General features: G+C 34.3%; 1 protein-coding gene across 2 annotated transcripts in view; it reads left to right on the forward strand.

The window, feature by feature from the left end:
* XRN1 (5'-3' exoribonuclease 1) overlaps positions 1-14,758 on the forward strand; it is a 109,536-nt gene that overhangs the window by 57,310 nt on the left and 37,468 nt on the right. For both annotated transcript variants that reach the window (XM_044920343.1, XM_044920347.1), the window contains exons 21-27: positions 352-514; positions 2,732-2,845; positions 4,847-4,945; positions 7,409-7,524; positions 8,010-8,156; positions 12,812-12,901; positions 13,331-13,466. In XM_044920343.1, coding sequence (XP_044776278.1) covers positions 352-514; positions 2,732-2,845; positions 4,847-4,945; positions 7,409-7,524; positions 8,010-8,156; positions 12,812-12,901; positions 13,331-13,466 — 865 coding nt within the window. The remainder of the gene's footprint in view (positions 1-351; positions 515-2,731; positions 2,846-4,846; positions 4,946-7,408; positions 7,525-8,009; positions 8,157-12,811; positions 12,902-13,330; positions 13,467-14,758) is intronic.

Here is a 14,758-nt window from a genome sequence, read left to right on the forward strand (position 1 = left end):
AGTGCACCATTTTGCATTCCCACCAGCAATGTACAAGTGTTTCAGTTTCTCCACATCTTTTCCAACACTTGTTATTTTCACTTTTTTTGTTGTTATCCCCATCCTAGTGATTATGAAACACGAGAATTTCTTATAGCACTTAAACGAGTTCTCATTTAATCACACAGGCATTAGGAGAGGTATCCATACAGTAAAAAACTAATGCAAAAAAATTTTAAGTTAGGTACTCAGAACTGCTAGCATATTTATTTAAATTTTATTTAAATATTTGATTATGAGTTGGTAGTTTATCATCCTAAAATATATACATACTCATACATATCTACATTTATTTTTTATTCTTTCTTTTAGCTACCTAAGAAGAAAAGGAATAATAATAAATGAAACATCTGCAGTTGTATATGCTCAGTTACTCACAGGTCGTAAATACCAAATAAATCAAAATGGTGAAGTTCGTCTAGAGAAACAATGGTCAAAACAAGTTCTTCCTTTTGTTTATCAAACTATTGTAAAGGTAAGTGTCCATCAAATCTCAATTATATCGGGGTGCCTGGGTGGCTCAGTCGTTAAGCGTCTGCCTTCGGCTCAGGTCGTGGTCCCAGGGTCATGGGATCCAGCCCCGCATCGGGCTCCTTGCTCCGCAGGAAGCCTGCTTCTCCCTTTCCCACTCCCCCTGCTTGTGTTCTCTCTCTGTCAAATAAATAAAATCTTTAAAAAAAAAAAAAATCTCAATTATATCTTAATGTACACTACCACTGTATAAAGAAAAGACTATATCATATTTAATATTTATTTATAAATAGAAGACATGCAGCAATGCATAATGGAGATTATGATTTAATATAATCTGAAAAAACTGTAGTCTTTTTTTAATTTATGTATAATTGACATATTGGTTTCGAAGTGTACAAAATGATTCAATATTTGTATACACTGCCAAATGATCACCAATATCAGTTTAGTTACCATCTGTCACCAAAGTTACAAAATTTTTTTCTTATGACGAGAACTTTTAAGATTTACTGTTTTACAACTTTAAAATATGCAGTGCATTATTATTGACTAAAGTCACCACACTGTACATTATTACATCCCAATGATTTATTTATTTTATAACTCTAAGTTTGTACCCCTTAAGCCCCTTCACCCATTTCACACATTTTCCCAAACCCCTTCCCTCTGGCAGCCACCAGTCTTTTCTCTGTATCTGTTACTTGTGTTGTGTTTTGTTTTGTTTGTTTGTTTTGTTTTTTTAAATTCCATATTAACTGAAGTCATGTATTTGTCTTTCTCTGTCTTACTTCACTTAGCATAATACCCTCATGTCCATCCATGTTGTTGCAAATGGCAAGATTTTCATCATTTTTTATGGCTGAGTAGTATCCCAGTGTATGTGTGTATGTGTGTGTGTAGAGAGAGAGAGAGAGACCACATATATACATGGGGGTGGGGTGTGCCTGCCAGCTTCAGCAGGACACACCTGCCAATGCTAGCAAAATAAAGGAAGAACACAAAAAATGGCACCTGCCAGCACTTCTGTGCCCAGAGAAAGTCCCAACAGTTCCCTGTCCCTCTGGCAAACACTTTAAGATTAGCAAATGAATGTTTTCTGCATATGGTCTAGGCACTTTCAAACTGCTGCTTTTACCCTGGATCTCAGGGCCGGTGAGTCTGCACACAAGCCCTTTATAAGAGTAGAATCTCCATTCCCTACAGCCTTTTGGGTCTCCTGGACATAAGCCCCATTGGTTTTCAAAGCCAGATACTTAGGCGGCCTGTCTCTCCAGTGCAGTTTCCAAGGGTTGGAGTGCCTGATGTGGAACACAAACCCCTTGCTCCTCAAGGAGGAGATCTCTCCTGATTGTGGGTCTCCACATCAGGGGTGGGGTTTTTGGCAAGAGTATGTCTCTGCCTCTCCTACCCATATCGATGTGTACCTTTTAGTCTTTTATTGTGGAGTTGCTGTTCAACTAGTTTTCAGGTCTTTTTAAGAGGTAACTAATTGTTCCATATATAGCTGAAGATTTGGTGTATCCATGGGAGGAGAGGAGTTGAGGATCTTCCTGTGCCGCCATCTTGAACCACCACAAAAACTGTAGTCTTTAAAAGGATTATTATTTGCTCACTCACTCTTATGTATGATTAGGGAACTTGTCTTTTTTAATTTATTTTTTAAACTTAATCTCTAATGAAAAAGCCCAGCATTAGCCTAACAGCCTGCAGTTTTAGAGTTTTATTCTCCAAAAAATGTTTGCCTTAAATAAATTAGTAAATAAATAAATAAAAGCATTTGCTTTTGTGTTTGTAATTTTGGGTGTGATAAGGAGACAAAATTTTTTTAAGTATGTATTGATCCTGTAATTTTGGGAAACAGTATAGTGTAGTGATTAAGAGCACAGACTGCCTGAGTTGACTTTTTAGCTGTATGACCTTGGGCGAGATTTCATCGCCTTTCTATGCCTTAGTTTCCCCCTGTGTAAAGTGAGGCTAATAATGATCTGTGCTATAGAGGGTTGTCTTGAGGATGAAATGAACTAATAAATGTATGCAGTACCAAGAAGAATGGCATATAAAGTCAATTAATTTTAGCTACTAGTATTGTTACATAGAAAATCTTTACACTTCACATCTGCACACAGCATAGTAATAACCCCAGAGGAAGAAAAACTTGATGTGCAATCCATAGAAATTTTGACTGTGATAATTTACTTTTATATTTCATTCTATATAGGACATCCGAGCTTTTGACTCCCGTTTCTCCAATATCAAAACATTGGATGACTTGTTTCCTCCTAGAAGTATGGTCTTTATGCTGGGAACCCCCTATTATGGCTGCGCTGGAGAAGTTAGTTCCTGTTATTGTTACTAATTAAATTTCTTTCTAGTTTTAAGTTAATATAGTTATTTAACTTCTCTTCACTTAGGTATGAGATAAAATGTAATACTGAAGGGGAAAAGATTCATCTGTCTAACTTACGAACACAGTATTTGACTATATATCTTTCGTCTTGAGCAGGTTGGGGTCAGGAGGCAGGGGAAAAAGAATTCAAATCCTAATCTCTTATTTAGCAGTTTATTCATTATGGTAGTGTGGATGAAGCAATTATGAAATTATTTTAGTTGTATTATTGGGTTGATGTACTTGTAAATGAGTTGATATTTGAGGAACTCCAGTTCTCACATGGAAAAAGATACATGTAAATATGAAATGGAAGAATGCAAGGAGGAATCTGTGGGGACAGATTAGAATTAAAGGTATTAATGTGTGCTCATGATTTTTAAAATACATGTGTATACATATATGTATATAGGCATATGTGTATGGATATATATGTATATTTGTATGTGTATGAATACATATATGCCTGTACATACACATATTTTTTAGCTCTGTTTGCTCAAAAGGATAAGAAGCCAAGATACTTCGGTAACAGTGAACACCATATAATCTGCAGGTTTGACCTCTAATAACATACTCCACTGAAAGCTTCTCAGAGAAATGGCCCATCACAGGGCTGGGGCAGGGTAGGTACAGGATAAGCCTGGAACCACTTGTTATGCCAGAAAGTAAGGGAGTGCTCAAAAGAGTGATGGGACCGTATCACAAACACAGAAACCTGTTTAAAGGGGCTCCTACCAAACTGGCCAAATCTGGGACAGTTTGAGTACCAAAATAATAAAGTACAGTAATGGATTATAAACCATTGGGAGGGGATAGGAATTAATGATTCCATAGTGATAAAAAATAAGTAAAAGGGAAAGGAAGGACTCTTGCTTATAGTATCCTGTCAAAGGTAAATGGAGAGAGTGCTAGAGTTGGAAAACTGTCATTTTATAAGCATTACGATAAAGATTGAGTCAAGCAACAATCATCATTGGAAACTAAATCTAGGGGGAATTTTTTATCTGAGTAGGATATTTTCATGGCCTTAGAAAGTGTCTTCCTACAGACCGTTAATTAGTTGTAAGAGGAAAAAAAACCTAACTGGACAGTGAAGAAATTGAGCAATATCATGTACCTCCATATGTGATAACCTAAGAAGGACACATGCACTATTCTGGCTGGGAATATATGAGTTTAACTTAATCATAAGGAAGCATCAGACAAATCCAGAATGAGGAACTTTTGTTTTTAAAGGCAGGATGAAGAGGGAAGAATGACCTTATTCTTCAAAAATGTCAATGTTATAAAAGACGAACACTTTGGATATAGTCTAGATTTAAGGAGGCTAGAGCTATGACAACTAAATGCAATGTCTGATCCTAGCCTAGTTTCTGTAGTAGAGAGGGAAAAGGGTTTTCTTTATTATAATATAGGAACAATTTTAGGTCAACTGTGACAAAATTGGAATATGGACAGTTGATTGAAGTATTTTATCAATGTAAATTAATATACTTAGTAACTGTACTGTGGTTATGTAATAAAATATCCTTCTTCTTAGGAAATATACACCAAAATATTAAAGGATAAGGGACATGATATATGTAATATACCCTCAAAAAGTTCAAAAAAATAATTACGTATATGTAAATACACAGAGTATAAATGTTGAAGCAGATGGAGTAAAATGTTAACATCTAGGTGAATGTTTTACAAGTGATCTTTGACCTGTTTTTGTGTTTGCAGCTTTTTGGTAATTTAAAATTATTTGCTAACAGCTATTAAAGCAATGTACAGTGACTCAAATTTATAATATAATCACATTCATTTATAATTTCTAAGAGAATCTCCAGTATCCAACTTTACTGTCTTACTGTATTTCAGAAATAAACACTGTTCAAATAAGTAGAAAAGTAAATAAAATGTGAAAGACTAAAACACTGTGATTTTCTTTTTCCCTCCAAGGTTCAAGATTCAGGGGATGTGATTACAGAAGGTAGGATTCGTGTGGTTTTCAGCATTCCATGTGAACCCAATCTTGATGCTTTAATACAGAACCAGCATGTGAGTACCATAGTCCATATTGCTTAATTTAGAATTGATAAACTTTAAAAGTGTTAGAAGCATATTTTTATCACCTCCTCTGAATATATTATAAATATTTTTATTTAATACTGATTAAATTATCTCACAGTTGCATCTAGTATTTAAAAATGAGTATGGGGAATCTGTGCTCAAACTTCATGCAAATGTTCAGGGGAGGCGCGCCTGGGTGGCTCAGGTCATGATCCCAGAGTCCTGGGATCAAGCCCTGAGCCCCGTATCTGGCTCCCTGCTCAGCGGGAAGCCTGCTTCTCCCCCTCCCTCTGCCACTACCCCTGCTTATGCGCTCTCTCTCTCTCTCTCTCAAATAAATAAAAATAAAAATCTAAAAAAAAATGTTCAGGGGAGAAAAATCACTGAAATCCCATTATTAATCTATAACAGTTTTTATGGGTTATCATGTTCAAGCTTAAGGGGCACATTTTTTAGCCCACCCTCTGGGAATAGATTTAGATTTTTTTAAAATAAACTTTTCATAATCAATGCCTACATTTTTAGTTACAAGTAATGGCCTTTCTGCAATGGAAGCTAAAGATGAACAATCACTAGAAAAAATTGGGAAACTGCCTTTAAATTCACAGCATCCTTTTTTAGGACCTTTTTCTCTAAAGATGTTCACTGACCTCCTTTTATTTTTCCCTATTACAATAGGAGGAGGATTCTGATATCTGTTGTATATTCTTATTGATTGACTAGATAATTAATTTGACTGAAATTAATTCACAATCAGCCAGCTATTGATACTTACACTTTTATTCTCTCTAATTGTAAATTCTAAAGCTTTATATCCTGTAAAATGAACTCAAGGCATTGAACATCAGCATATACTTGAGGAAACTTTATAGAAGGCAGACAAGTCCCTAAATTCTTACCATCAGGTGTCTTTTGGAGAAAGAATTCAGAAAGCACAGTCAGGAAACCAGAAGAGTGTCCCATTTGATTAAGATGCTGGAGCTCTCTGTTCTGGGAGTTAGTGGAGGTAGAACAACTTATTTATGATCCTTCATCCCTAGCTTTTTCTAGATCTGAATGAGCCTGCCCATCTCCAACGTACAGTGTTGCTAGGCATGCCTTCTCCACTATGCTCTCTTTCTCTTTACATACTTTCTTTAACTTTTACTCAAGCCTTCTTTCTCTACTCCAATGTTCTCTGCTTTTTATTTTACATTTTCTAGAATATTTGTGATGGTCTTCATCAATTTTAATTATACCATAACCAAATACTTCTCAAAAGGAATACTATTGGTATTTTGGATAGGACAACAATGTGTAAAATAGGACTGTCCTATATATGACAGCACAGTTGGCATCTTTGTCCCCTGAACATGAAGAGGTAGTAGCCCATGCCAATAACTGAATGATGTGCCCCTATACATTTCCAGATGCTTAGTAGAAAAATAGGTGATACTACCTGTGATAGAGAACTACTACCTTATTTCTTCCTATCTATTCTGGAAAGCATATTTGATTTGTCTGTATTATTTCTAAACCTAATAATACTCTTGATGGAAAAACTATATTGCATTCTTTACCAGGATATTAACATATTTTAATAATGAATTTATATATTCCATGCAGCTAAAAAAATTTACTTATTTGGGGGTTATTGTAGACATATAAAATATGCATATAATTCATATAAATATGTATTATATTTATACACATTCATATGAATATAGTATATGAAATCCATATAAAATAAGTGTGTGTCATTATTATGTACATTATGTTAGGGTTATATGGTAGCTTACCCTTTTTGGTACTGGATTTATAATTTGCTTCCTGGTTAAAAATTATATGATATGATATATTTTTTTTAATCTTCATAGTTTCTTCCCTTAAGTACACAAATTAAGGTTATATTTCTTTGACTGTATTAACTATAAGCCTATACATACTTCTTACTTTCATATGATAGTAAATATAAGGGAAAATGAATATTACTTATATTCAAATATGAAGAACATTTTTAATTTTGCTCAGTAGCAACTGTTTTGATGACATACTCATGTTTTAGTTCAATGTAATAATCATCAAGGCCTCATTATGTCCCAGTACTTTACTAATCCTTACTTGGAATATGAAAATTAATGTTTAAAAATAGTTCTTGCCTGCAGAGTTTGCCATTTAGACTTACAGTAGACTTTATTTCTTGAGACAGTTTCACAAATTGTATATTTCCTCCCCCTTTCATCCATCCTTGGGAATTCTGTCCTTTAAGGAGAGAGAGGAGCAGAGAAATTCTGCCTACAGATCCTTTCAAAAAAAAAAAAAGGGAAATGGATCACTTACTTTTGAGAATCCTTATATTGCCACATTCCAATGGTTAGTGATGTCTTGATTATCTCCAGATTTTAAAGGTAAAGAAATAACATTTGATGCTTTGTGTTTCCATAATTGACCTTTTTGTTTTTATATTTAAAGAAATATTCTATAAAGTACAACCCAGGATATGTGTTGGCCAGTCGTCTTGGAGTGAGTGGATACCTTGTTTCAAGGTTTACAGGAAGTATTTTTATTGGAAGAGGATCTAGGAGAAAGTAAGTTTATGTTAGAGAAATGTATTTAAAGTGGCAGAAAAAATTAAATGATAAAGATAAACTGGTTAATATTTTAGTATTTTCTTTTATTAATTGCTCTGAATTTTCTTTAAAAATTATGCATAAATTCCTCTGATGGTGATCTTTCATCTAAATGGGACATGTTTTAGGTGTTTGGAAAGACAGTTCCTATTTTTAGCAGCTAACAAATTGAACCTTGAAAAAAGGTATCAGAAGGTGTGTGTGAATCTCAGTAATATATTTCCCTGCATTTTCTTATTTCATTCTCTTCTCTAGATACATAACCTATTTATATGATTTGTTAACTTGGGTTTCAAAGCCTTACTGCTACTTTGGAAATAACCATGAAAACTATAGAACAATCAAAACTAAAGTTTTCTAAGAATTTTTTGAAAGCAAAACTTTTTGTATTCTTTGAACAAAATTTTAAAACGTGTGTGTGTGTGTGTGTGATTTAAATTCAGCCCTCATGGAGACCATAAAGCAAATGTGGGTTTGAATCTCAAATTCAACAAAAAAAATGAGGAGGTACCTGGATATACCAAGAAAGTTGGAAGTGAGTGGATGTATTCATCTGCAGCGGAACAGCTTCTTGCAGAGTACTTAGAGAGGTAAGTGCCTAACAAGATTCTAGTAAGCATCCCAAAAATGTGGAATATAATAACTATTTTGCTTTTGCTGATACCAATTTTAGACAAAAAAATGTTTCCTTTGGTAAATAATGTGACATATTACATATAAACTTAATTTTATATCATGGAGCATCATAGCTATTAGCTAAAAGAAAATAGAAAAATACTGTATATTATTTATTTTATTTTTTATTTTATTATGTTATGTTAATCACCATACATTACATCATTAATTTTTGATGTAGTGTTCCATGATTCATTGTTTGCGTATAACACCCAGTGCTCTATTCAGTAACGTGCCCTCTTTAATACCCATCACCAGGCTAACCCGTCCCCTCTAGAACCCTCATTTTTTTTTTTAGAGTCCATAGTCTCTCATGGTTCATCTCCCCCTGCGATTTCCCCCCATTCATTTTTCCCTTCCTGCTATCTTCTTTTTTTTTAACATATAATGTATTATTTGTTTCAGAAATGAAAAAAAGATGATGAGAATTGGCCTCCTTTTATCTTTTTTTAATTTTTAATTTTAAAAAAAATTTTTTTTTTTTTTAAGTAATCTCTATACCCAGTATGGGGCTTGAACCTACAACCCTGAGATCAAGAGTTGCACTCTCCACCAACTAAGCCAGCCAGGTGCCCCTTGGCCTCCTTTTAATGAAAATTTTCCTTAACTTGCTATCATAAATTATTCACTACTTTGCATGTCTAAGTAGTAAGAGGATTGGTATGGATAAACAAAACAACTCTTCACACAGTGGATTTTCTGAATCTTAAAACTCCAACCATATAATAGGTTACTGTCCTAAAATTATTGAATTTTATGCAGAAATGGTCTAAGAAATAAATAAATCTCAGCTCCTCATTATAAAAATGAGAAAACTGTGTACTGAGATTAACTGAGTTACTCAGTGACAAAGATTTATAGGGAAAACATTTACTTCTCATTCACAATTGAATATTCATTCCTTTGTTCTACTGGTTTCTAACCTTGTATTTGAGGATCCTCTTAGTTTACTAGGGCTGCCATAATGAAGTAGCACAAACTGGATGGCTTAAAACAACAGAAATTTATTGTCTCACAATTCTGGAGACCAGAAGTCCAAAACCAAGGTGTTTGGTAGGGCTGTGCTTCCTTTGAAGATGATAGGAAAGGAACCATTCCATGCCTCTTTGCTAGCTTCTTGTGGCCTCACACATTTGTTCTTAACTCCAGTCCTCCACCTTCCCGTGTTCTCCCTGTACATCTTCACATGATCTTTTCTCTGTTAATGCCTATCTCTGTGTCCAAATTTCCTCTTTTCATAAAGACACTTCATAAAGATAAAAAAATCATGTTAGATTAGGGCCCACCCTAAAGGCCTCATTTTTATTTTATAACCTCAATAAAAACCTTATTTTCAAATAAAGTCACATTCTGAAAGTAGTAGGAGTGGGACTTCAATCTGTCTTTTTTGGGAAGGAACATAATTCAATCCTATATTACCATCTGAAAATTTATTTCTTTTGTTCACTTCCATATTTCTTTCAAATGTTGTATTTATCCTACTTTTTCATTATTTTTCAACTTGACATATGCGTTGATTTCATACCATGAAAGATGAAGCTTTAGCTCTCTTCTGCTACCTACCCTTTCTATTTCCTCACCTTCCTGCACATTACACACACGTGTGTGTATTTCCCCTTTCATTATAGTTGTATTAAATCTGTATTTAAGGTTTACTTGATTGAGATAATGTAAATGGTCGCAGGTGGACCCTGTAGAGTATTATGGTTGCATTTCCTTTCTGTACACATTTTTGTTTTCCCCCTCTTGTTTAATCATTTGCTTATTGTCTATATTCATATAACTAATTCAGCCCTAAACTCTTTGTCATAGCTGAAAGACTTAATATAGTCAAACAGATCAGGAGATCTCTCAGTTCCATTTTTTTTCTTATAGACTTCCTCCTTGAAACCTTCTGTCTTCCTGCTTCAGTGTAAACTAATTGTTTTCTAGGGCTATTACACAGCTCTCATTCTAGAGCTTCTCTCTACTGTCTAGGAATTCCCTTCACCATTCTGCTTTGTAGGATTCCTTTATTTCCTGGCTTTCATACCTTTTTCTGTTTTATGTCTCCAGTTTGATGGAGCTTCCTGAGAGAGCTTGTGTGTCTGGAAAGCTTCCTGAGAGAGCTTGTGTGTCTGGAAATGTCTTTATTCTTCCCTGACCAGGGTTGATTGATAGCTAGCCTGGGTGTAGAATCCTAAATTGGAGATTATTTTCCCTCAGAATTTGAAAAGTACTGCTCTATTCTCTTTTTGTTTCCTTTGCTGGTGAGAAGTCCTGTGCCATTGTGATTCGGAATCTTTGTGTGTGATCCGTTTTCATTTTCTGAAATCTTTTCAGAATCTTCCCTTTACCAGTGCTGTTTTAATAATGTGATGACATGTGCCTTAGTATGGGTCTTCTTTCTTTCCTTTGGCTATTCAGTCCTTTCACACTTAAAACTGATGACCTTCCATTCTGAGAAAACTTCTTGTATTATTTCTTTGATAATTTCCTCCTCTCCTTTTTTTCTGTTCTGTCATTCTGAGACTTCTGTTAGATGATAGACCTGGATTAATCCTCTTTATTTTCTTATCTCTTCTCACCCATTTTCTATATTGTTACACTTCTGTTCTACTCTGTGGGAGATTTCTTCAACTTTTATCATTTTTATTTTTATTTGATTTAATCATTTTTAATTTCTAAAAGTGTGTCCTTTTTCTCTGACATTCCTTTTTTATAGTGTCTCTTTCTCTGAAGATTGTTTTTCTTCTCTATATTTTCTGTTTTCTCCACATTGCTCTTTTTTTTCTGTTTGATTTCATTGCACCTTTCACATTAAAGTTTTGTTTGTTTTTTTTTTACTTGTCTGGTGGTTCTTTGGTGTCTAATCATATTTAAGAATGAGGCACTAAAAAGCTGATTGGAAATTTAGTGTGCTCTGGTGGGGCTTGTCAGGTGGGACTTTGCTATTTCTGCAAAGGACCTCCAGCTATCACTACCTGTATGTGTATATTTTCTCTCAGGCTGGCTAGTTTTCCTAGAGAGGTAGCCTCCAGCCTTTTCCTTGGAGGAAAGATGTGAGGAACAAAACTGACTTCCAGTGTTTTGGATATTAACCAAGGTAAAGGGAACTTATTATGTAATGGATACTATGAAATGCCCTCCAAACCTCCCTTTAAAGGACTTATTTCTATGGCAGCTTAAATGCTGTTGTCTGACAGCCCTCAGCTGTGAGCTCTCTTCAGGAATTGCCTTGCAGAAGAGAACTGCCTCACCTAAAGTTATATCCCCTTCCCACAACAGCCACAGATCCAACACCTGATCTGCAAGGAGGTGTGAAAGACCCAGCCGACCTGATTGCCCCAGTTCAGGATAAATCTGAAGGGCCATCCTGGTTTGAGATATCTGTAGGACTGACCAAGGAGTTCATTAACAGTGGATCACAGCCCAACTTCTCCCTCTGCCCAATTCTGCTTCCTTCCTTTTTTCCTTCCCTTCTACATGTTTTGATTCCACAAGAGCTCTCTGATAAACTTTCTTCTTGCTTACTTTCATCTCAAGAGTGTGCTTCCTAAAGAAGTTACACTTCCTAGCCTGCTTCCTAGCAACATGTTATGTAGTAGTTACACTTTCATTAATTCCCTGTCATCTCTTCATGCCCTACCCACCCGTCTCCCTGTGCCTTGTATACCTAAAGCTAGAGCATCCCCTGTTCAACCTCTCCAAAAGATAAACTACAGACAGGTCTTATGCTGGGGTGAAGGTGAGTAAGCACATGATCATCCAACTGCTTATTATACAGAATTTTCAACTAAAGCCTAGTAAACTTCACCCTGCCCATTCTACGGCATTAAAATGTACCTGGAGCCCATAATTCCTGCGCTTTTGCAGACTTGCACAGTTTAAATTATCTTGCTTGTTGTTGACTTCCCACCCTGGTTGCTTAGGGTGCAGCTTTTTCCTATCTTTCAAACCAGTTAATGCTTACCCATCCAGTTTCCAGTTTCTAAAATTTTGTTAACAACTCATATATGGTATCAGACTCACCACCTCTCTTTTCATGCCTTTCTGGGTCTATGCCCTATTTTATACTTTACTCTATTTTTAGTAGGTTGGGAAGTAAGCAAAAAATTAAGCACATATGTTCAATCTGCTATGTGTATTTAAAAGTCCTGCACTATTCAGGAAACAGTGGAGTTTTGAGGAATATCAAAAGAAACTTCTAGTGTATTTTAATTTTCTTTCTTGTGGGATGCTCCAGTTTAGTTGTGAAAATTAGAAAATGAACATGTAGGTATTATTTTTGTCCATTTATCACCTATCATTATGATCTGAGAACGATTAGAGTTAGTAATTGAATAAGTAATTAAAGTTTATTACAGTTTATGAATTGAATCATTTCTCCCTCAGCTACTGAAAGTTTTTTGAGGGCCTGTGAATACTTTCAAATCATTTAGCCTCTATCCCTTATTAATACTCTGTGTGTTACAGTCAGTCCTCAATATGTTTTATATGTCCCCTTGGGATCCAGAATTATTTGATGGGGAAGTTTATGTGGAGTTAGCCATATATATTTTCTAAGCAGTATTTTTGTTTGTTTGGCTAGAGCTCCAGAACTATTTAGTTATATAGCCAAAAATAGCCAAGAGGATGTATTCTATGAAGATGACATTTGGCCTGGAGAAAATGAGAATGGGTAAGCAAAATTTGTGGTATTTATTGGCTCATAGTTCAGCTTAGTGTTCCAGTGAAAGGTACAGTAGCTAGTTTATCAAGAATTTATATTACTTTTGTGAGGAGGGTTTCATATATATATATATATATAATTTCATATATATATAATTTCATATATATATATTTGCTTTAAGATCTTCATATAATTTATTTCACTTATATCAGTAAAGTACTTTTAAACTAATTTTGTGGGTTTTTTAAGTTACTGAGAAGTAATATGTCCATGTTCACATTAGATTTATAACTAGTCCCAATTAAGTTTAGTGATTAATTATTATTTATGTATTTTATGTCTTTTATAATTCACAGCCCTCAGGAAATTTATATTAGGCCTTTTGTGTAAAACCTCAAAGTTTTAATCATTGTGAAAAAATTATTGTTTTTAATGTAGTGCTGAGAAAGTTCAAGAAATTATTACTTGGCTAAAGGGACATCCTGTCAGTACTTTGTCTCGTTCTTCTTGTGATTTACAAATTCTGGATGCAGCTATTGTTGAGAAAATTGAGGAAGAAGTCGAAAAGTGCAAGGTACTAATTTTCGATAACCCAAGATGCTTGATGAGATTTGAAGTTAAATGGACTGTATATCATCCTACAAATAATTTTGTTTCAACCAAATAAACATGAACTCAGTGATTTTAATTTATGTCAGGTAATCCTTTAGTTTTAAAAAAAAGTTCCAGTTATTTCCAGTGGCCATTAATAAGTTTATCTGAATAAAAAGAAATGCACTTTAATATATAAAAGCTATAACATTTAAATTTTATGTCCTAATGATATTTCTAATTTTAGGAATTAATATTCTGTAATTCTAGCCAAAATACAAAGTTTGTGATCAAGAAAGAAGGTTAATCCCCTCTGCCTTCTTATTCTAAGTTCTTTAAAGACACAGTTCTTTTTATAGAACATAAACATTGTGTTTAGTTCACTTTTACAGAATCTCTTCTAAAGTGTACTTTCCCACCCACAAACACATTCAATATTTTTTAAATCCTGTTTAATCTTTCCTACTTTTTTATGTCTTGATTTTGAAAAGCAATAATCTTCTGTATAGGCTTAACTGTTTTACTTATTTTGATCCTCTATCTTGATATAATGGAAAATGGATTGATTATATTCCCTTTTTTAACTTTTGATTTTATTTTCCACACATTTGCCTTTTTATTAAAATGATGCTGCGTTGCTAACACAGCAGTCTAATAGCAAACTAAGTTAAGAAATGGGCTATGAAGCCATTTTCCCCCATTTCTCTTTCAATACTTTTAACCTTAGGCAAGATACTTAAGATACTTACTTTTACTTTCCATGCCTCTATTTCCTCACTGGTAAAATGAGAATAAAACAGTACTACTTCATAGGGTCATCGAAAGGATTAACTAAGTTAAAGCATGTAAACTCCTTCTAATAATGCCTGTTTTTAATGCCTGACAATGCTTGGCTATTATTATTTGAATTCTCTTATCACATATTCAAGAGCTGTGAAGACAGTCTGGAAAATTACTACTGGATGACTCTTTTTCTCTTTAGGAAAAAATATACGGCTTAGAGCCAAGAGTTTGATTATTTGAAAGGTCACTGATACTCAGATAAGGATAGAAACCTGCATTTCATTTTTTTTTAACTGGCATTTCTTTTTGTCTTTCAACCTAGAGTAAAATCCATTTGTACAGCATTGTTTTTGAAATGAGTGTTCCACTTAATAAAAGTTTATTACTCTAAGCCCCCAAATTTTATTTTGATGCTTGAGAATCTCCATTTCTAACAAGCTCCCAGATGATCACATTTTGAATAGCCAGACCCAGAACTTTTCATTTCGCAGC

This window comes from Neomonachus schauinslandi, chromosome 1 (assembly GCF_002201575.2).
Source record: "Neomonachus schauinslandi chromosome 1, ASM220157v2, whole genome shotgun sequence".
Classification (NCBI taxonomy): domain Eukaryota; kingdom Metazoa; phylum Chordata; class Mammalia; order Carnivora; family Phocidae; genus Neomonachus; species Neomonachus schauinslandi.